Source organism: Centruroides vittatus, unplaced genomic scaffold (assembly GCF_030686945.1).
Source record: "Centruroides vittatus isolate TY-2023 unplaced genomic scaffold, ASM3068694v2 contig_1832, whole genome shotgun sequence".
Taxonomy (NCBI): Eukaryota; Metazoa; Arthropoda; class Arachnida; order Scorpiones; family Buthidae; genus Centruroides; species Centruroides vittatus.
Window position 1 is genome coordinate 1,547,701 of NW_027121128.1, and position 21,945 is coordinate 1,569,645.

A 21,945-nucleotide genomic window follows, 5' to 3' on the forward strand; every position below is an offset into this window, starting at 1 on the left:
ACTGTAGTCCGCAATTTATTTGTTCGGCCATTTTCCTCGTATTCTTGGGTAAGTGCTCTAAAATTCTATGTGTAATATTGAAAATTTAATTAATGCAAACTTTTGCATTTTTGTTTGAATTTTTTCTTTTTAGTTTTCCAATAAACAGATTGTTTATGAAGATAAGCCAAAACATGTACAGTACGTGGTAAGATTCATAAGTTCGGGGACTTGGCGTTTAGTTCCTTGCCTTGAATAGTTTAAAAGACGGATGCGCAACCACATATCTGGACATAAAATATGGCGCATGGACGAGTCCATCCGTCAAAAACGATCTGGGATCGTTTTGAGTCATTGAATGAAGTAAAAGCGGCATCGCAGGACACATTTTGGGTGGTCGCAAAAGATGGCTTACAGCAATGCTTCTAGAAGCTGCAAGAGCGCTAGAAAAAATATATCGTCGCCCAAAGGGATTAGTTTGAAGGTGGTTGTAGGTCGGTGTTTAAAACTATTCAAGGCAAGAAATTATACGCCAAGTCCCGAACTATTGAATTCTACAACGTATATCAGTACTCTGAAAAGTCCTGATTCATATGTTCAAATTTTTTGATATTCGGCGATCAAATACGGTATTTTTACCTATCAAAATATTCTCGATTAAGTAAACAATGATAGGACTTATATTCAAATGTATTGAATAAAATGTTCACGTAATAGTTACGTTCTCTGTGTTGAAACCGTGCCTTATATAACATAAAATAATTAAGTTCTTACAGAAATGAAATCTGCGAAGTTTAATCTATTGTATGCAATATTAATGCGCCTTTAATGTACTGTACAGTAACTGTATAACAGTACAAATATTAATCTAAGAACTTGCAAAATGACGGAATTACACCAACCCCCGAGCTTTATCATTTCAATTCTTGAAATAAAAGGTTATTTTTTCTTTTGAGATGTGTAATCGATTGCAATAATAAAGCTTTGTTTACTACCAATTTGAAAATTTCATGCCCCCGGACCCGGTTGACTGTCACAAAAATTTAAAAGTGCAGTTAGGCTTTATTACTTATGCGGATTAATGATTGCTTTTTAGTTTTAGATCTTCCTCAGACCTCACTAATATATAAATACGTTTTCAAGATTATAAAAAAATCTATTCAAAAGGAAAAATACATCCTCATTTAAGGGAGAAAAAACAAAATTATTGAAATTGATTGACTAGAACCGGAGATATTCAAAAAATTATTTTACAAAAATTGAAATTTTTTGCACATAACTCGAAACCAAGGCCGAATCAAAAAGACTGTATGGGGGGATTTTTTTGTATTCAGTGTTTCCTATCATCTGGCAAAATATCGCTGAAAATATTGGAAACACTGTATAGGCCCTTAAATACAGTATACTGTATCTTCAATTTTGATTCTTTCTATTCTGTGGGCATTATAAGAGTGCCTTTTTTCACATACATTGGGTTTGGCCAGGTGACGAGGGACGGACCATCCCCGAAAAATTCCTAGTTCTTAGACAATTGACTGAGAAAGGGAGTGAAAGAAAAGCTAACAGAGAACACTTTTTTAGTTTGTGATATTTTGGCACTAGTTTTATTTTGTTCGGATGACATCGATTTGTAATGATAAGAGAAAAACTAAGTAAAATTTTACTTTCAAATATCAATAATAAATTTAAATAAACACGTTTTTGCAACTATCAAGCTGGTGAGATTAAAAAAAAAATTGAAGCAGCGGAAAAGCAAACACCAAGACAAGTGACAGGGGTTATACAAAATCGGATAAGGGGAAAATAAAGTAATAAGGGCTAGAAGTAGAATAAATGATTATAGAAGGAAATGGTAAGAGCGTATGGTAATATACAGAAATGTGATTACTTCGTAAGACCAAGATGGCCACGACGAGGTGCCTTAATTATTTTTATACTAGATAATATCTACGATTAATATAACGACTTTTACGATAAGAACAATTCGTAACCGAATGGAAAAAATTATGTATTGGTTATTGATATTTTCTCCCCTTTTATCCTGAGAAAATACAGTAAATAGTTGTTGTTAATCTCTTCTCTTTCGCTTTGTAAAGGAATCGGAATGAGAAGCGAAGCGTTAAAAATGCATTACGAAAATTGCCTTGAAAATTAATCAAGATATCTTTTTAATATCAAAAATTGTTCTCTAAACAACTGGACCAACTTATTTTAGAACATTTGTAGCCTTTCTCAAGTTTAAATTCTCAAATTCTCAAACTATTTAAATGTACCGGTACATTGCAGTATGCTAAACATAATTTAACAGCTTGATATAACAGGCTAACCTAGTATAAGTTAAAGTTTTAATCTATGAACCTAAAATAAAGTTTTTTTTTATTTAAAAACAGTGCCAGGGGCGAACTAACGATTGAAATTGGCCAGAAAATAAGTCAAAAACGGCCCACAAATCCTTTTTTTCAAATAATTAGAACTAAAATTCTGTTGTTGCATTTTTCTTACTAATTCAGTTTAAAACTGAAAGAGAGAGAGAATACAAAAGAAGTTCAAATGCACATTCTAATTATTATTTAATTTCACAAAAATACTGGTCTGCAAGAATTTAGAACGAATAAAAACAACTAATGAATGAACAGGAAGATTAGAGGCACTGAACTAAACATTGTTCTAGAAAAAAAGTCCTACTCTATTTTAATTGTATATTCAATTAAATGGAAACATTTAAAAGTGATAAAATACTACAAATTCAATTTTGGTTTTGTTCTGAAAAAAATAAAATTCCAATAAAATAATCTAAAACAAAGAAACCTTTGTGATTTTTGTTTTGGATTGCTTTATTAGTTCCAGTTAAATTCTCTTTATTTAAAAATGTAAGAGAGTTCTTATTTTATTATTATAAAAATGTAATAAAACCATTTAAATTTTTTATAATGGCATTTGTAACTAAAAATTTTAATGTTCTTTCTTTAATTCAATGTTGTTAGTCATTTTACAACTATATTATTCAATATTCAACATGCATAATTCTATCAATTCAAAACTGATGGTAAATCAAGTGAACATTGGAAGATTCCTCACAGATTATTTGCAAGCTAAAATTTATTTTTTTAAATATTTTTTATTATTTAAAGAAATAAATCATTCTTACAAGCAAATTGATTTATGTAAGTTTCTTCCTACCTTACATTTAAACTTATAACATTTTAAATATTTCATTAGTACAGTAGATGCTACTGATTTATCATCAGTAGTTTAATGTTATCAGAGCTAGCGTGTCTTGAAATATGTAAGTTAATGAAGATTTTAAGACATGCTAATGCAAGTCATTTTAGTGTCAAAGCAATAAAACCAAAATCTCTAATTTTGGCTTATTTACTTACTCCACTTACAAAATTAAATTTCTGGTGTTAATATACTTAATGGTGAGTAAATTAACACTATAAGCTGAGAAATTTCTCTTAATTTTATATACGTAGGTGGGTATGCTTTATTACTATTATTGTTATTAGTATAGGCAAGTCCTAAATGATTACAATAAGCAGATTTAAACTTTACTAATTATAATTAAAATATTTATGCAAAATTCATTTTATGAACACACTCAATTTTCTTCTAATTTAAGATGATAATATTTAATCTAAGATGTGTGAAATTGTTTCATTAATAATAATAATTTATATAGTAACTAGTCCAGTATTTATATTGAATGATTTTTTAATTTTTTAAAATCTAAAAATTTTGTAGTCCATTTTGTACTTCTACTGTATTATACTTTTATATTTTTAATATCTGAAATTTAATTGGAAGAAATTGTGCATTTAAAAGAAAAATTTTATTAATTATGCTTTTCTGTTTGTAAGTTCTGTAAATATATTAAATCCTGGAAAATCTAAAAATCTATACAAATTAGTGATTTTTAAACATTCTGAAGTAGAGATTTTTATTTAATTAAGGCAGAAAATTTGTATCAGAAAACATGAATGTTTTATTTTTCCCCATTTTCATGTCCATGTCAAGTATGAAATTTGCAATGATTATATAAAATATTGTTTTGTAAATACTGTAGTTTGTATTATTATATTCTGGCAAAATAATTTGATAAATGAATCAAATTTGTGTTGTAAACATGATTGTACCTTTAAAACCAACAAAACTTGGAACCATCCTTATAAATAAACAAACAATCTGCTTCTTACTCCACTTACAAAATAAAATTAAGTTAGGGTAACAGAAAAGGGCTTTTTATTCAGTTTTGAAAGTACTGAGATTCAAAAAGCTGTTCCAACAAGCATTTCTTGTAAGAGAAAACCAAAGAAGGTTCAAGAAAAGACTAAAAAGTTTTTGAAAATTAAACAAGTTTTGGTTATCTTAAGAAGCTGATTGTGATCTCTTTATGGCTGTTTTTTTTTAATTCAGTGTATTTCAAAGCTAATAATGGCTGAACAGTTCAGTCTGAAAAATTCTTTAATATCTTTGCTCGTAATGGATTAAAAAGATATTTTGTATATAATCTTCAAAATAATTTTTGCTGTCGAGTTGACCTTTGCCAAATTTTCACATACCAAAGCAGATTCTACTATATTAAGAAAAAATTAAATTTTCTTCTTTGTAAATAAATTTTTGTATGATGTTTATAAAAAGTTTTAATTTTTATCATGAACTCTTATGTTGATTGAATGGTTAATTAAATTAATATTAAAGTTGAAGTGATGAAATTTTCAATTAACTCTTTGATAACATATAATAAATAAGTATTTAAAAAAAATCAAAAAGTCATTATTTATATTAAATTAATTATATATTGTAAAAATTAATAGATCTTTTATTAAATATCTAATTACTATAGTTTATTAAATCAATAAGTTTATACAATAAGATAGGCATAATGTTACATGAAATCTAATGAAAAAAGTGATAATTCTTTTTGAGAATTTGTTTTGACAACGGTAGCACAACATTAAACATGTTCATTACACATGAATTACAACTGGAATCATAACTTCTAGTGTTGTGTGATCATACTTAATAGCTGGAGAACTATTAAAAATATTTATATTATATTAAAATATTTATATTAAAAAATTTATACGACATAATCTACATTTGGAATTATTTTCAAACCTTTGGTAATTTTATTTGGTAAAATGCTTAAAACTCCAAGAATCTGAAGAAGAATTTCCAACAACAAACTAAGGCATCCATTCCATAAGATATTCTTTTAATGGTCCTGGAAGCATGAGTTTGTTTATATTTGGTGCCACACTGTAATTCAAGGCACTATATATCTTGACCCTGGCTATCTGTTTCAGAGTACGTGGTTCAGTGTACATCTGACGAAGAATAGTCGCCACAATTTGACGAACTGGTACTAGTGCCATTTGAGTGTTTAAAATTTTCAAACAGGTAAATAATTCTCTATGATTCATTGAATAATAGTATAACCACATTAGACGGGCAAATCGTTGATCTAGATCAACTAAAAGCTCTTCCTTCCTAATTACAAGTTGAACATAATAATATAAAACCTGAAAAGAAAAAGAATTAAGAATATCAGTTGAAAGTATATTATTTCAATATTATTCAATTTGGAAGAGTACAAAGAATAAAATTTAATAATAAAATTTTAGCAAACAATTGTTTTTTCTATGTTTGATTTCTAAAAATTGTAAAAGATTTTCTCAATCTATCTGTGGATAATCAATTTATTTTATACAAAAATTGTTATTATGGATGCTAATCAAACACCAATTTTAAATCTAGTCATAATATTAATAATCATGTTAAATTGTTATTTTTTACTCTCTAGAATTAAACATACATACATACATGTAATCCATAATAAATACATCAATATACATAAATATTCAGGATGCATTCACACTGCCAATGACAACAACCACAGATCCTAAATGATAACAATGGCTTGTCTTTTGTTGTATTCATTCATTGCCAAAGTGTTCACACTGTTCATTAGTTTTCATCTTAGAGTATGTGCAATTTACATTAGGCTTAGCATTATTCCAAGGCTTTCTGTGCTTTTAGACTGGACTCGTCCGTTTTAAAATTGGACATGCAGAGTAAAATGTTAAATTCTGCTGTCAATGTTGAAGCCAGATTACTTTTGTTAAGGAAAATATCAAAATGCCGATTTTGGATCAGAGCCCTTCAAATTGAGTGAAAAACATACAAGGCAATTTCATGCTTTGATCCAGGAATCACAATTAAAAGACATCAAAGGATTTTTAAAAATTGTTTTATGTTTTCAAATACTTTCATCCATTTACTAAGCTTCATAGGGCATCTTTCTTCAACACAAGATTAGCAGTACCTCCATCTCGTTCAAAGAATTGCGGGAAGTTCACGTTGAATTGGCCAATACTATTATGACAATACTAAATGTTGAATCTTGGCTATCTTTGGAACAACGAACGACTAAAACAAAAGATCAATGATAATGACTAGTGTCAACATTTTACAGACAAAGACAAATGATAAAAACATTGCTTTTTGTAGTTGTCGGCAGTGTGAACACAGTGTTCACACTGCCAATGACAACAACAAAAAGCAGCCATCTTAAACATCTTTCCAGCATTACATGAGTGTACACATATGGTCTATACTTGTTTCAGCATTAAAATAACCAATACTTAATCTTTTGCATCTAGATAGATATTTAATTCATTTAAAAAAGGTCACAATAGCAATAAATTAATACATTCAGTAAAATAAAATAGATCATTCAACAAAAAGGGCACATGAATGCAACCACAGCAGGTTTTGTACCAGGATGACGGCACACCATCTCATTCCTAGACAGATGTGTCAGTAGCTCAACATGTAGTTTGGAAACCACTGGATAGGATAACATGGCCCTGTTCTAAAACAACCATGTTTCCGAGATTTGACTCCTCCTGGATTTTTTCCTGTGAGATTACCTAAAAGCATCAGTGCATAATGCATACCCAGCAGCATTGCATGATGTTGGCAAAATGGAGAAATGCATACAACAGACCTGTTATAAAAGACATACAGGAATGTTGTGTGTCTTCTATAATGCCATGCTTAACAGTTTACATCTTTGTATTGCTGCAGAAGGAAGTCATTTTGAACATATTCTCTAACAAAATCAAGTTCACTTTTTATGTATCAATTTCTGCAATATTGTCTTTATTCTTTACAGCCAGAGATTATTTGTATGTTATGTTATGCTAAATTGTTTTAAACTGATTCCCTTTGATTATTTGAATGCTGGAACAAGCATGCACTATATGTATATACTTGAACAATGCTGGAAAGGTCTCTTTCCTTGGAGAGATGTTTAAGTGAGCACCTTGTATATGTATGTACTGTACAGTACTGTACATAAATATACAGGGTTTAAAAGTAATACACCATAGGAGATTGTGCTGAGAAATATCAGGAGATTATAGGCAAAGCATCAGGGTAAGTGTATAGTGTACTGGTTATATGATGCATCATTTTGGATCTGAAATACTGTCAAATGGAAAATTAATTGCACAAAATTTGTGTATGGTTGAATCACTTTCAACTAATGTAGGCCCAACTGCATAGTTCCGTAACTAACTAGTATGTTGTCAGGACTGACACTTTTTTTAAATATTCAAAATGCAGATAACAGCAACATCATCACCATTATCAGTTTTTCATTGTTAGTTTTATTTAAATAAAATTAAACATAATAATAAAAACCAGTAATGTTTCATGTATTAAACAGAACAAGTTCAATTCCCACAACATACCTAGTTGTGAGTTACAGAACTATGCAACTGGGCTACATTAGTTGAAAGTGATTTGATCATGCATGTGAATTTTGTGCAATTAATTTCTGTTTGATAGTATTGCAGACCCAAAATGATGCATCATATAACCAGTACACTGTATACTTCCCCCGATGCTTCGCCACACTATCTCCTATGGTATGTTACTTTTGATAAGAGGGTCATTGATGGAATTAAAGGAAATTTTTTTCTGCAAAACAATCCTGTAATTCTAGAATATATTTTTGAAAGCCTGTCAGATGTGCTTCTGAACATCACTACCAGATGGAGTGTTTGTACAGTAGTTGCTTGTTACCATGTAATCAAACAGTCAGTGTATTATTGCTGAAACTATTTGAAGATGGAAGTGAATAAAGTGAAGCAGTGATTGTACCTTAGTCCATGTGACTGATTTTATCACTGAAGTAAAAACACCATTGCACAAAGAATGCTTTGAAAAACAACCAGGACATTTTTGATGGAATTTTGGAGAGGTAACCCACATTAGTGACTTACATACAGGTTTTCACTGCCTTCCTCATCACCAGCAATATACCATGGAAATCTTGGAGACTACTTTGAAGTGTGTTAGAAGTTTATATTGTGCATTATGGTATTCATTTTTGTTCATTCTGTACACAGTATTTCCTTATTAAACAGTAATTACCATATACATGTTTTTCTGTTCCTATCATTTCTCCTCTATCCCAGACCAATGTAGTGGTTATAAACAGAAGCACATCCAGCTTTCAAATGTATATCCCCAGAATTAGTGTTGTAGCATGTTTAGGAAAAAAAAATTTGCTAAAAATTTCATAATGACTCTGTATACAATTATTAATATATTCATTAATGGATTATATTTTTTTTTTTTATAAAATAGATAAATCAAATATTTTGCAATAATTTTATACATACCTGATGACATGACTTTTTCAGGAAGACTGAACTTTGGGAATGACATATCATTGGCTCGGTAGTGATTACGCTAGTATTTGGATTTGCTCCATATTGTAATAATGTCAAAGTGAGATCATATACATAATCTAGATCACTGGGCATTCGAGCATTTTGGACCATGTCCATTAATGCTAACAAAATGTGTTGCGTCCTCTGAGAAAACCTCACATTTGGATCAAGTCCATGTTGTAATAGTATAATTAATAACTGACGAATAAAAGCAAAAGCATTACTTTTTTCTTCTTCACGATTAAGAGTAATATATTCACTTGCAGTAAAGACTAGTACATGTAAAGGAGTTAAATTACTTATTGAAGAACAATTTGGGTTGGCACCATGCTTACATAATAAACGTACAGAATTCAAATAAAATACTTTCTTGCTGTGTGTCAGCCGATGAAGTGGATCCTTGTTTATTAAAGGAACAAGACATACCATTAATGGTACTGAACCATCTCTGCCAACACAATTGGGATTTCCTCCATTCTGAAGAAGCATATCTAACAATTCATAACGAAATTCCCAGTCTCTAACATGTCTCAATACACAGGCAAGTGCACTATTTCCTCGATGATTAATACTTGGTCTAGAGCCATTATAAAGTAAATATCTTACTAAATGCAACATATCCCATTTATTCCATGGACGAGGTTCATTAACATAACCATATCTACTTTCTTCTAAAGCATAGCGCACAATTAAACCATGTAAAGGTGTATTACTTAAACTATCAGGCTCATTTATAAATTTTCGACAACCATGATCTAATAGAAGTTTTAAGGTGCATGATGTTTCTTCAGCAGATTTCTTTCCAAGTAATAACACAACATGTAATACTGTCATCTGCTGTGTGGCTGTCTTTACAGTGACATCTGCACCACATTGAATTAACAACTCTAAGAATTTTAAATCTTGCAATGCAGCTTGATGAATAGGGTAATACTCATCATAACATTGATTAATTTCTTCTGATCGTTCAGCAACCAGATACTTTACACAATTCCATGCCCCACGCTCACATGCTAAATGAAGAAGAGGACGTTTTTGTTGCCATGGCAACCAATTATCTTCACCTTGTGCTAAAAGTAATTCAAGAATTTCTGCTTGATCCCCATCAATTGCATAATACTCTGCTGACTGTAATCTTTCAGAAGAACGATCTACAGTTGTGTTTGATGATAACACGCTTCTCATTTCACATATCTGATTATGTGGACCTGGAAAGCACATACGAGCTTCCAAATCAACTCGAGCTCCATGTTTCAACAATAATTCAACTATCTCTTCCGTTCCATGTAATGCTGCAATATGTAAAGGAAGGCTGCATCCACCTCTGTTAACATCACAGCCTCGATTTAAGATCCAACGTACTAATTCTACACAATTAAAACCAATGGCTCTTTGCAATAAATTATAACCATCTGGAGCAGTTACCGCAAGAATATTTTCTCCCTGAAATTTATAATATTTTAAATATTAATACTCAATTTAAAATTTAATTAATTAAAAATTTCAACTGATTATTCTTAAAATATCCAAAATAATAAATATTTAAAATACAAATTAAGTTATAAACATTTTACATATTATCATGAAATTTTGAAATTAAAAATGGAAAATTATTATAAATGATTAAATTACATATCATCATCAACAAATTACTAATATGGAGACTTATAAACATATTCTGTTGCTTCTTTCTTAATTCATAAACAATAGTGATTTTGGTACAGATCTTCTATTCTGAATTTCAATTGTTTAGAACCACAGCAAACCAAGTAACCACACCAACATTTGAAACATTTTTCTTTATTATTCTCTCTCTAATATAAATGCATTTTGAATCACACTGTCTTAGTGATTCCTCTTCAGTATTACATAATTGCTCGTGTAATGAATGCATTCTTGAGTGACGTTCGAATGAGTTCACATTCACCTATTAATGGGATACGTCTGATGACTACAATATATTTTAACTATCGATGGGATACTTCCAACGTTTACATGAATTCATTTGAAATATTAATGTAAGTAAATTATATTTTAATTATACATTAATATTAATAAATAATATATTGTAAATAGAAAAAGTCTCTCTTGTTTCACATCAATAAAGTTTACAATTAGTATACACTATATAATTAAGATTCAATAAACATTATAATATGAAAAAAATTGAGTAGTGATAATCAGGGCTTTAATTCTATTTACATTGTTTTTATTTTATCTATTATTAAAATATCATGTCAGTGTTTTGAATGTCAAAATACAATTAAATACAACTTCATTTTAAAAGTTTAGGAACAGTTCTGTAAACAGTTCACAGTTTTGTTTTGTAATATTGCAAAGTTTTATAATAAATACAGCAGAGAATCAATTATCTGAAAAATTGATTAACCAAAATTGACTTAAGAGAGTACTAATTAGACAAATTATGAAGTTTTTATGTAATAACAATTACCAGCAATCTCTTGTAAGCCTATTATTGAGCTATCTTCTGATTAACATTAGTGTTAAGTTTATTTATTACAGTACAAATAGAAAAGCAAAATTAATCAGTCACAAGCTTCTAATATATCAAATGCTTCACTGTGCATAGGCACATTGACATGGTTAAAAATGTAGCTAAAGCAAATTTTTCAACTCTCACGAAGATCAAGCAAGCCAGGGATTTAGCAGAGTTGAAAAGAAAAAATTGTAAAACTAAGCAAAATAAGTAACTTCTTTCAAAAAAGAACTGAAATAAACAATTTTTACATGAATGCAGTTTTTATTTTATATTAATTTTACTATTAGATATTTTTTTATTTTGAATTCGTAGTTTTATCAGTACATTGTAGACTGCAAAGAAAGACTAGTGCTTGTTTTTAATAATTAAAAATGTATCTATTATTTCTTTTTGTTTATATATGTTAAATTTCTATGCCTTAATCTTTTTTACTATAGTACTAAAATAAACAACTTAAAGTAAAAATATTCATCTTTTTCTTTTCCTATTAAGTGTGATCAGTTATAAAAAAAGCAGCTATCTGAAATTGTCCCACTCAATTATTTTGGATATTCAATGCTCTACTGCAGCAATTTCCAGCCTTTTTTGACTTGGAGCTCTTGGCATCCCAACTTCAAAGTTATATTTCACATTTGTTATTTTTGCTAAGTTTTATTTTGCATGTTCCTCAAACAGTGTCACCTTGGTCGATTATACTGCATTGTACAATTACACGTAAAAAAATTTTTACAAATCAAAAAACATTAGAGGAAAGACACAGATAAATATAATAAAAATATAAATATATTCAACTAACATCAAGGCACTTGATGTTGCCAAAGACCTCAATGCAGAATCCAAATATCTTACACTAAGCCTACATCTGCCATTATTAATTTTCTTGTGTGTGTACCCCTAAACTACCAACTATGTACACCTGGTTGGAAATTGCTGCTCTACTCTATCATAATATGAACTAAATTTACAATTTTTTATTATTAATGTTAATCATAATAGTTTTATATTTATTCAGAATCTGAAAACAACATACTGTAATACAAAGATGTTTCAAAACTTCATATCAAATACTTTTGAGTGTTTCTAATCATTAAATTATAACTATTATTATACTGAACAAATATTCAAAATATACATAATGAGTAAACATTTTTTAAAATATCAGTGCTTTATCTACCTTTGGAATATGCACAAGAAAACTTTCTATGGCCGACCAATGAATATGCGAATTTTCCCTCTGTCGCATTTCTTCCAACAGTGCAAGCACTGTTTGCCGAGTGGACTCGGAAATCCCAGATGACAATAAATGACCACCTGTCCGAAAAAAGCTGCTGATCATAGACCCCATTCTGCTGATAAGTCCTGGGGCACAGCAGCTTTCTTCATTTCTCCTACACTCCAATGTTTTTATGATTATAGAAAATTAGAGAATATTCCTATTGTTTGCATTAAAAACTTATCTTCATTGTTAAATTCATTTAAGTACAACATACTTATAAATCATTGAAATGATATCAAAATAACTTCTTAAGTAATTCATGTCTTCTTCGGAAAGTCTATTTCTCTGATCTGAAAATGAAACAAAGAGAACTGAACAAGGTTTAAAAATAAAAAATTTTATATCGAATAAAATAAATGTTATTTGATATTTTATATTTTTCTCCCAAAAAATTGACACAAAAAATGTAATGCATCCAATACAACAATGCATCTTATAAGGAAAAAAAGGCAATTTTTTTTACTCAAACAGAAAAAATTAAATAAATATAACCATGTAATTATTGAAGTTTCTATTTGAAAGTTAATTACAAAACTTGATAAACACTGCTCAAATATTTAGAATCAATTTCTTTTATGATGCAAATATACTCTACCATAAATATATTAAAATCAATACACACACTATAACTGACATAGCATAATTCTGGACAATGTTTATGCTTGTAGTAGTGAGTAACAAAATTAATTACAAGTTAACTTCTTTCAGGAATATGATAAAAACTGCTAAAAAGGAATGACAAAAAGTCAACCAAACAAATGCTGTAATTAATCAGGCTATAAATTTGCTATTATTAATGATTAGATATTAAGTAATTTGGTATTTGGGCTTTGAGAAGTTTATTATAGACAAAAGATTGAATGTTCTTTAATTGTGAAAGTCAGTTCTACTTTAACAATGCATTCTTGGAGATTTTAATTTACCATCTACACAAAGCTCTGAAAACGGCTGAAAGCATTACTCAATAAAGTAAATATAAGTCTCTGGATTTAGTAGTTTTTATCTTTGTTATGAACTCTATTAAAAATAATCTTTTATTTTATTCATAACAGCATTTTTCTGTATTTAATATCTAATTTTAGTGCATGCAATTTGCAGATTAATAGTTGTAAACCTTTTAAAATATTTACACTTAGTAGTTACACTTATATTTTTAGTCCACTTTGTAGTGCTCGCTTTTTTATTTTCTCCTTCATTTTCTCTGTACAAACTTAAACTATCTTGAATTTTCTGTCAACTTTGATTTTTTGACAACTCCCACTTTGGAATCAAAATCATCAAATGAAAATTTTGATGATCTTGATTTGGAAATGATTCTTGTTATCCATAACAAGAATTGACTACAAACTATTGACTTTTCATAAAGTTGATGCTTAAGCATTGCCTTTATGAAAAATCAATAGTTCGTAGCCAATTGTTATATCATACTGCTTATTCTATTACATAGTAGACACAGATGTTTATGATCTTGAACTCTTAAAATTTAGTAATAAATGATCTTTTTGTATAATAGTCATTAAAACAGATATTCTTATGATTATTAAACTTGAAGTGACTGATTAGCTTAGGAGATTTATACAAATAATGGCCAAAGCATAGTTTAGGAGCCAGAAGTGACTTTCTGTCTCAACCACTATTCACAATTGAATGCTCAGTGTAACATATCTAAACATTCAAAGATTTTAAATGAAAAGCTTAGATAAAATCACTATACCCTTTCAAAACTAAAAGTTAATAAATTACATTGAATCAATGTCCATACAGTAAATAAATGTAACCTGATTAAAAACACCCAAGATATAATTAGAGCAAAAATACTGATGTTAATGACATCATTACATGCTCTGTTGCCTCATCATTAGCTCTTACCAATGTTAATTCCTTAAATATAGTTCTCCAAAGTATGTCTAGTTCACCATCCTTCATGCATACAATTATTATATAATTTGTTACATGTTTAAATTATTTGCTATAACGAAATAAAAGTTGAAATTACAGAAGTATTCAGTAAGTCGGTAATAATTATTACTTAGTAAAATCTTTTACTAAGTAATAATTATTACTGACTTAATATCTAATTGTAAAAATTACATTTGAAATTATAAACTTTCTACTTAGATTAAAACACAATTAGAAAGATTATTTTTATGATTAATATTATTCAAATGTTTTGTTTTATTTATATTTGAGCTTCATTTACAAATAAAAACTTATACAAATGAATTATGATAACTAGCTGAAAAACACTTCAAATTTTTGAAATATTTGCCATCTTGATAATTTCAATTACAGAATAGCTAGGTATTATTATTATTATTATTGTGTTAGGTTATGTGAGATATATTCAGTTAACACCGGTGGTTGTGTACTATGCCAAACCAAAGTCCAGGCATAGTAACCAAAACAAAAATTAAAGAAGTGTATCAGTGTGTGTGTCTGTATTCAGGAATTTTCTCACAATATGACATGTATTCAATATAGTGGCCTTCTGTAGTGTGATGTATGTGTTTCTATTCAATTGTAATGTGCCCAGGCTTTTGTGTAGTGTGTGTGGTATGACACCCGTAGAGGAGAGAATGACAGGTACAATAAGCACCCTATCCATCCTCCACAGATGCATTATTATTATTATTAATGCTGTAAATGTAATATGTCAGAGCTAAAAACTAATATGAAATACCATATTTTAATATATCATTGTAACTTCTTATAACTATAGTTTCACAAATCTATAGATTACTTTTTTGCATAAATTTTATTGTTAATCCTATAAATAAATTATCAACAAATTTTTAAACTTTAACTTTGTAAAAAACCTTGGGAATTTTTTTTTTCTATAGATTAAAAAAAAGTATTTTACAATACAAATTTATTTGTGCATTTTTCTGTTAATATATTATTACATTAATGTTATTTTTATTCTTTGCTACTTTTTGGAATCAGCATTTAACATCTAATGCCCATCATTGTATTAAATATAACCATGGGTATTAGATGTTAAATGGTGATTCAGAAAATTCAATGATAAATTAAACTGTTAATACCACTGTAATTTCGTGCAAATAATTCATAGTGGTGTATACCCCACAGAAAATTGCAAAAATGAAAATATAACTTTTATATAACCAGCTCTGCCATATACTATATGCCTCAACGGCAGTTATTGAAAGTAAGATAATTACTAATATCAGCATCCTCTGTACAAAGGCCTCCCAACCAATGGCATGGCATGGCATTGCATTAGAGGCATCTTCCTCTTTGGTGGATCTTAAGGAAGTTTTTGCAATTTTTTTTTATTGCAGTTTATTCACTGTTTTAATTACTAGAGCACATTTATGGTACAGTTCACAATACTTTTAAGTGATTTTTATGGTTTTGAAGTTCTATGCTTCAGGATGCCAAGGAAATTATAAGAAAGAAGAAGAGCACAAGTGTTCAAGTTTCCCACAGAGGGATAATTTTGTTGCAACAAAGAATTCTGTTGTAATACTAGATTTGTATTTTAATATGCAAATTTGATACATTTATGCATAAAAAATAATTTCAGAATTGTTAACTTGTAGTAGTAGTGGTGGTAACAGTTACTTTTAGATACTATTATATACATAAATGACCTAAAAGTAACTTCTACTAAACATGTACCAACTCATTTTGTGCCTTAAGAAATTTCAAATGCTTAAAATCTATACAAAGATCTAAAAATGGCATGAAAGATTTCAAAATTCGATAACTTTTTACAAATATTTTAAAGCAGTTTATTTCTCTATTTTCAGATATAGATATTCAAAATTCACAGAATATTCATTTATTACAAACACAAATGAATGAAATAATGTCTTGACCACCATGATTAAATGAAAAAAGCTTTTTAATTAAAATATACAAGGTGTCCCAAAAAGCTTATCTTGTTTATATTGTTCTCACTAAGACATTTGAATGATATTTTGATTATTTAAATGTTTTTCTCTTCTACAAATTTAAGTTATTTAGTATGTGCTTGAAGAAAGTACCACAGATTTTAGAAATATTTTTCTAAGAATTATTTAAATTATAGTTTTGTGTAGTGATGTCATTCATTACTCCTGAATTATATAATAATGAAATATGAGATACATAATAAATACAAAAAGTGTCAAATTCAACTTAAATCTGTGTCAAAATTACTGAATTTCCATGAATTCCTTGTTTTACACACACACACAGAGCTATCAGTTGGATAATACATAATTGAAGACAGGTAGATTGTTCCTTTGAAGATTAGACATAATATAATGATCCTGTTACTTCCAGAATTACATTATATAAATGAAATATCATTGTGGATTATCAGGTCTAAGAATTTCAATATAATTTCTGAGTTAATTTATTCAAACTAGGAAATTAGCAATGTGCCTATCCACTCGCTATATAAGAATTATGATTTCAAAATTTTATATACAGTAGAGTCATTTATCCAAACACCGGTTATCCGAACTCCTTCTAGTCGGACTGTGTTGTGCTGAATCAAACTTTTTTGATACTAGATTTACTTCTAAAATATAATTTTTATGTTTTTATATTTTTCAATATATTTATTTTGTTTGTACAAAATAAAGAAATAATTTTTAACGATACAATAGCCTCGATTATTATTATTAAAAATTTTCGTTAGGCTTAAAATCAATGAAAATTCAACACGAAGCGACATGCAACAGAGAAAAATTTCAACATTGGACAGGATAATATATTTTTTTGTACATAATCAGTTATCTGAAAAATCAGTTATCCGAACAACCCTAGTCCCCAATTGATTCGGATAAATGACTCTCTACTGTATATTATATTTATATCATGAATAAATTTAGATTTGAGAAACTAATGTTATTTGCTGAATAAATTATAATATTTAAAGATAAATTTTTTAATGTAAATATGAATTTATCATCATTGTTTGAACAGTTTACTTTCTGTTAATAATTAAACAAGTAGAATTTCAATATCATATTACAAACTAATACAAATTTAGAAGAAAATTGAATGTAAATTGCCAAATATATGTAAAAAGTCTGAAAGTAAAAATTGTCTGGGGCACAATTCAAACTCACAATTTCTGATATGAAGGTACTATTGTCAGTTGTGCTACCCAAATCAAGTAAACAATCTTTATTTCTAATTATGTCTATAATCACAACATATGTCAACTTTTACCTTGGCATGATTTGTTTATACAAATAAAGATTTTTAAGTAAATAAAAAAAAATTAAGCTTGTTAAATTAGTTTAAATTATATCTTAAAAATAGCCACGTAAATAGGTCATGAAACTATAAACACGTTTCACCACACATGATGTCATATTTTATACAATTTTCTTATATTATGAATCTAATTTATAAATATAATTTTCAGATTTGTTAGTGCATTTTCAAATAAATGATACCCTATAGATCCAATTCAAGAACTGGAGAAATAAGTGAAACAAGGTTTTCGAGACTATTTGTCAACAACAGCAGTCCCATATATATTTCCCAATGGTCTGTCATACTTATCAATCACAACATCTACAACAACAAGAAGAAATGTTTTTATCATAAAATGTAAAAATCTTCAAGAGTTTTTTGATTTTTGCAGCTATTTTGTTGTCACATTTAATAAAGTGTATACTTATCTTGAATAAAGTTATATAGTGTAATTTTACCTGATATTTTCATTTACTTCCTGCTGCTCGAGTCTTAACAGAATCCTAATAATTCAGATTTTGCAAATTGCTATTGATGAACTATAGCAAAATAGAAGAAAATTTGCTATTAGATAAATATTAGTGAGACTAGAATACTATACTTTCAACAGTCACATTGCAATTCTCTTACATCATATGACTACATAATCAGTAACACCTATTTGCTATGTGACAGATTGAAATGATCAGTAGGATTCTACTTGCAAATTAATGAATAAATAAATACAGTGTGTGTACAATACTATGCTATTACCCTGTAATTTCATTCTTTACACGTTAATTCATTTAGCCGAATCACCTGCAAAATGAATCAATTTAGATATCAGAGTTCTACTGTACATAAACTACCAAACTCAAATATTCCGTAATAATCATATTAATTTCTGAATTATTTGGACTAGTTTGACTAACTATTATTAATTAATATAAAATAATTTTTTTCTAAAGATAGGCAGTTATTAGACTGTTTTTATAACATTAACTAATAATTACAATAATTTTGAATTAAATTCAATAATTTTTAAACTTAATTCAAAATAATAATTAACAAAATTGAAACTAATGACGACATTACCTTTTTGCTTTAGTTTTTAAACTCTGTATTGTAGATATCCATTTTACATTAATTAAACTAACATTTGTATAAAATTAATATACAGGGTGGGCCAACGAAAACGAAACGGCAGAGTGTTCGTGTTCGTCCAAGCAAATCGCTCAGACAGGTCGATTTTATTCTCAAGGGGACATCTTATGCAATAAAGTTTTTGCAAATCTGAATATTAACTAAACAAACATTTTTTTTTCAAAATAAATGTTTGTTTAGTTAATACAAAATAAATGAGTTTTTTAAAATTTTTTGTTGTCTGTTGTATTCAGAATCGCAAAAACTTTATTGCAAAAGATGTCCCCTTGAGAATAAAATCGACCTGTTCGAGCGATTTGCTTGGACGAACACGAACACTCTGCCGTTTTGTTTTCGTTGGCCCACCCTGTATAGTAGTCTCTTGTTGCATCACACATGTAGGGAGACAAACCAAATGAACAACATACACTCCTTAAAAGTGAGATCACAACACCACAAAGGAATGCACGTAACCACATGCAAATTGCAGGACCAGTAGAGGTGACAGAGATAAGCAACAAACACCTGTTTGCTATAAAGCTGTCCATGGGGGCCATATTTGCTACTGAATAAACAGATTTAGTAGCAAATATAGCCCATAGACAGCTATATAGGCTGCTATACAGTGAGGCATACTATCAATGAGGCAATTAATGGTTGCCCAAGGTATCCTTTCCCAAGCTGCATCCACTGCAGTGTTCATGTTGTCTACTGTATATGGCAGTGATCCCACCTCATGTTGGACAAGGTCCTACAGATGTTTGATGGAAGAGAGATCCAGATCCAGTAACGCTGCTAGCCTAGGAAAAAATGTAAATTCCATTTGAGCTGGTGAGAGTTCATGCGACGTACAGTCGGACATTATCTTGCTGGAACACTGTGTTGGATGCAGCCTCCACAAGTTGCCAAACCACAGGCCCCACAATTTGTGTGACAAACTGGTCTGCTGTCAAGGTATCAGAAATGAGCACCAGGGCTGTCCACCAATTGAACATGATGCCTCCCCAAACCATGATGCTCAATGTGGGACTGGTGTGACACTTGACAAAAAGGACTGGCATGCAGTGTTTCCCAGGATATTGTCACACCTATCCATGACTGTCATTCCTGCACAGACAGAAGTGGGATTCATCCATAAACAATATCCAATGTCCATTCAGTGGTCCAGTTATGATGATGCAGGCATGCAACCCTGTGTCAAGTGATTAGTGGCACCCTGGTTGCTAAGGTTACTGTGCCTGAAGACCAACTTCATGCAACCTGTTGCAAATGGTTTGGATAGGCATGGATGCACCCATTGACGACAATAGTTGGTTCGGATATCACATGCCATAGCAGGTCATGATGGGCCATTCGGCAAATCTTTCAATCTGTGTGATTTGTTATGCACCAGTACAACCCACCCAATCTTCAGTGTGTACACAGATGTTCCTGCATCCATCTTGATACACACAGCACATGGCTGGATTGGGTACTGAAGTTTTGCTTAATACGCAAGGCAACTGTGTGCATCGACAAAACCAAGGTCGCACGGCTCCAGGATATGGTCTTGTTTCCCAGCCATTAAGTGGTGGTATTCGGCTCACTGTCATTTCCAAGGCATTTTCTCCACTTCTTTGAAAGTTTGGCTGCTGCAAACTGTAACTGATAGCATTTACAACCCAAGCAGGCTGCTGGTCTTTATAGTCCAAAACTGAATACCACATGACCTGATGCATATGCAAACTTAATCATTTGCATATCTCTGTCACCTCTACTGGTCCTGCAATTTGCATATGGCTATGAGCATTCCTTCATAATGTTGCAATTTCACATTTGAGGAGTGTATCTGATCATTACATCTCTGTAAATGTATAGTGCAGTATGATCAACAACCAGTTAATTGAGTTTGTTGTGTTACAATCATCTTACAGATTTTAGATATTTATACTTTCTGCAAAACAACCTTCTACGAGTATTAATACAATTGGAGGTGGCTCCCTGGGCTACAAGGATTGGTATATTTCTCAGCATGATGGGAACTCCTGCATATTATAACCACATATGATGTAACACCTCACTCAAACAAACATTCTTTGAATGATAAGATTGACTATTGTAGTCCTCATTCCTTGGCAATGCAGGTCTCCAAACTTAACTTTTAGAGTTTAGTTTTTGGGGTGAATGAAAAGGAAAATACTCAAAATCATAAACTATTTGCTCACATTATGGATAATAATGCTGTGTATATCACAGAACACCATAACAACCTCAAAAGAACAACACTCACTACTACAAGTTGCAAAGTGTATTGAGGTTGGTGGTGGCATTTTCAAACCATGCATGCAAACTGTACATTTTTGTAAATTATTGCATGTCAATGAGTTATATTTTGTGTTATTCATACAGTTAATAAATAAAAACAATAAGTCATTTCTCATATTTTAATACCTGCCATAATGAATGCCAGTGCCAGTTTTAAGCTGCTGTATCTCCACACATGTTCTGAATTGGAAACATGTTTATATGAACTTTTTTTACTTAGAATGATCAATACAACAACTATCCAACTTGTTTATTATTTCTCTTGACACTTTATACATTTTAGTATTTTCAACATATCTTTGAAAGATGTAATTCCTTCATCGGAGAAGCAACTCTGAATGCAAGTTTTAGGTGTTTGTTTTCAACCTTTCTCTTTTCCTGCATTAATTAGAACAATTATCTATAAAATGGAAACTTACCAAAACAGAATTTTCTGTTTTGGTAAATTGTGTTTGTGTTCCATTTTAGACAGGTTTATTTAAGAAGTGAACATAAAATTTAAATAGTTCTGTTGTATTCATTTTTTCTTAGTAGTATCCCTTTAACAATGAGTCACAGTCTGGAAATGTGTGCTCAGAATTCAATTGATAAAATTTATTATTTTTTTTAAAAAACAGATCATAAATGACATTTATGATCTATGACATTCTCATCAAAAAGTCAACTCACATTTTTATATGGTAACAGGTTTATCTAACTCTGTAGACATAAAATTCATTTTTATGTAAATACAGAGAATCGAAGTTCTTATTTACGATTAAAAATTTTTTTCAAAAATATTTATCTCCATTTATAACTAG

The 21,945-nt window shown here is 29.7% G+C and overlaps 1 protein-coding gene across 3 annotated transcripts in view; it reads right to left on the reverse strand.

Moving 5' to 3' along the window:
* Nucleotides 1–4,799: 4,799 nt before the first annotated feature.
* LOC136969948 (ankyrin-3) overlaps nt 4,800–21,945 on the reverse strand; it is a 33,093-nt gene continuing 15,947 nt past the window's right edge. For 2 of the 3 annotated variants that reach the window (XM_067264274.1, XM_067264273.1), the window contains exons 3-5: nt 12,401–12,792; nt 8,676–10,169; nt 4,800–5,504 (exon numbers count right to left, since the gene is read on the reverse strand). In XM_067264274.1, the coding sequence (XP_067120375.1) occupies nt 5,169–5,504; nt 8,676–10,169; nt 12,401–12,571 (2,001 nt within the window). In that variant the 5' untranslated portion in view covers nt 12,572–12,792 and the 3' untranslated portion in view covers nt 4,800–5,168. The remainder of the gene's footprint in view (nt 5,505–8,675; nt 10,170–12,400; nt 12,793–21,945) is intronic. The other variant, XR_010879897.1, reaches the window with a different exon arrangement.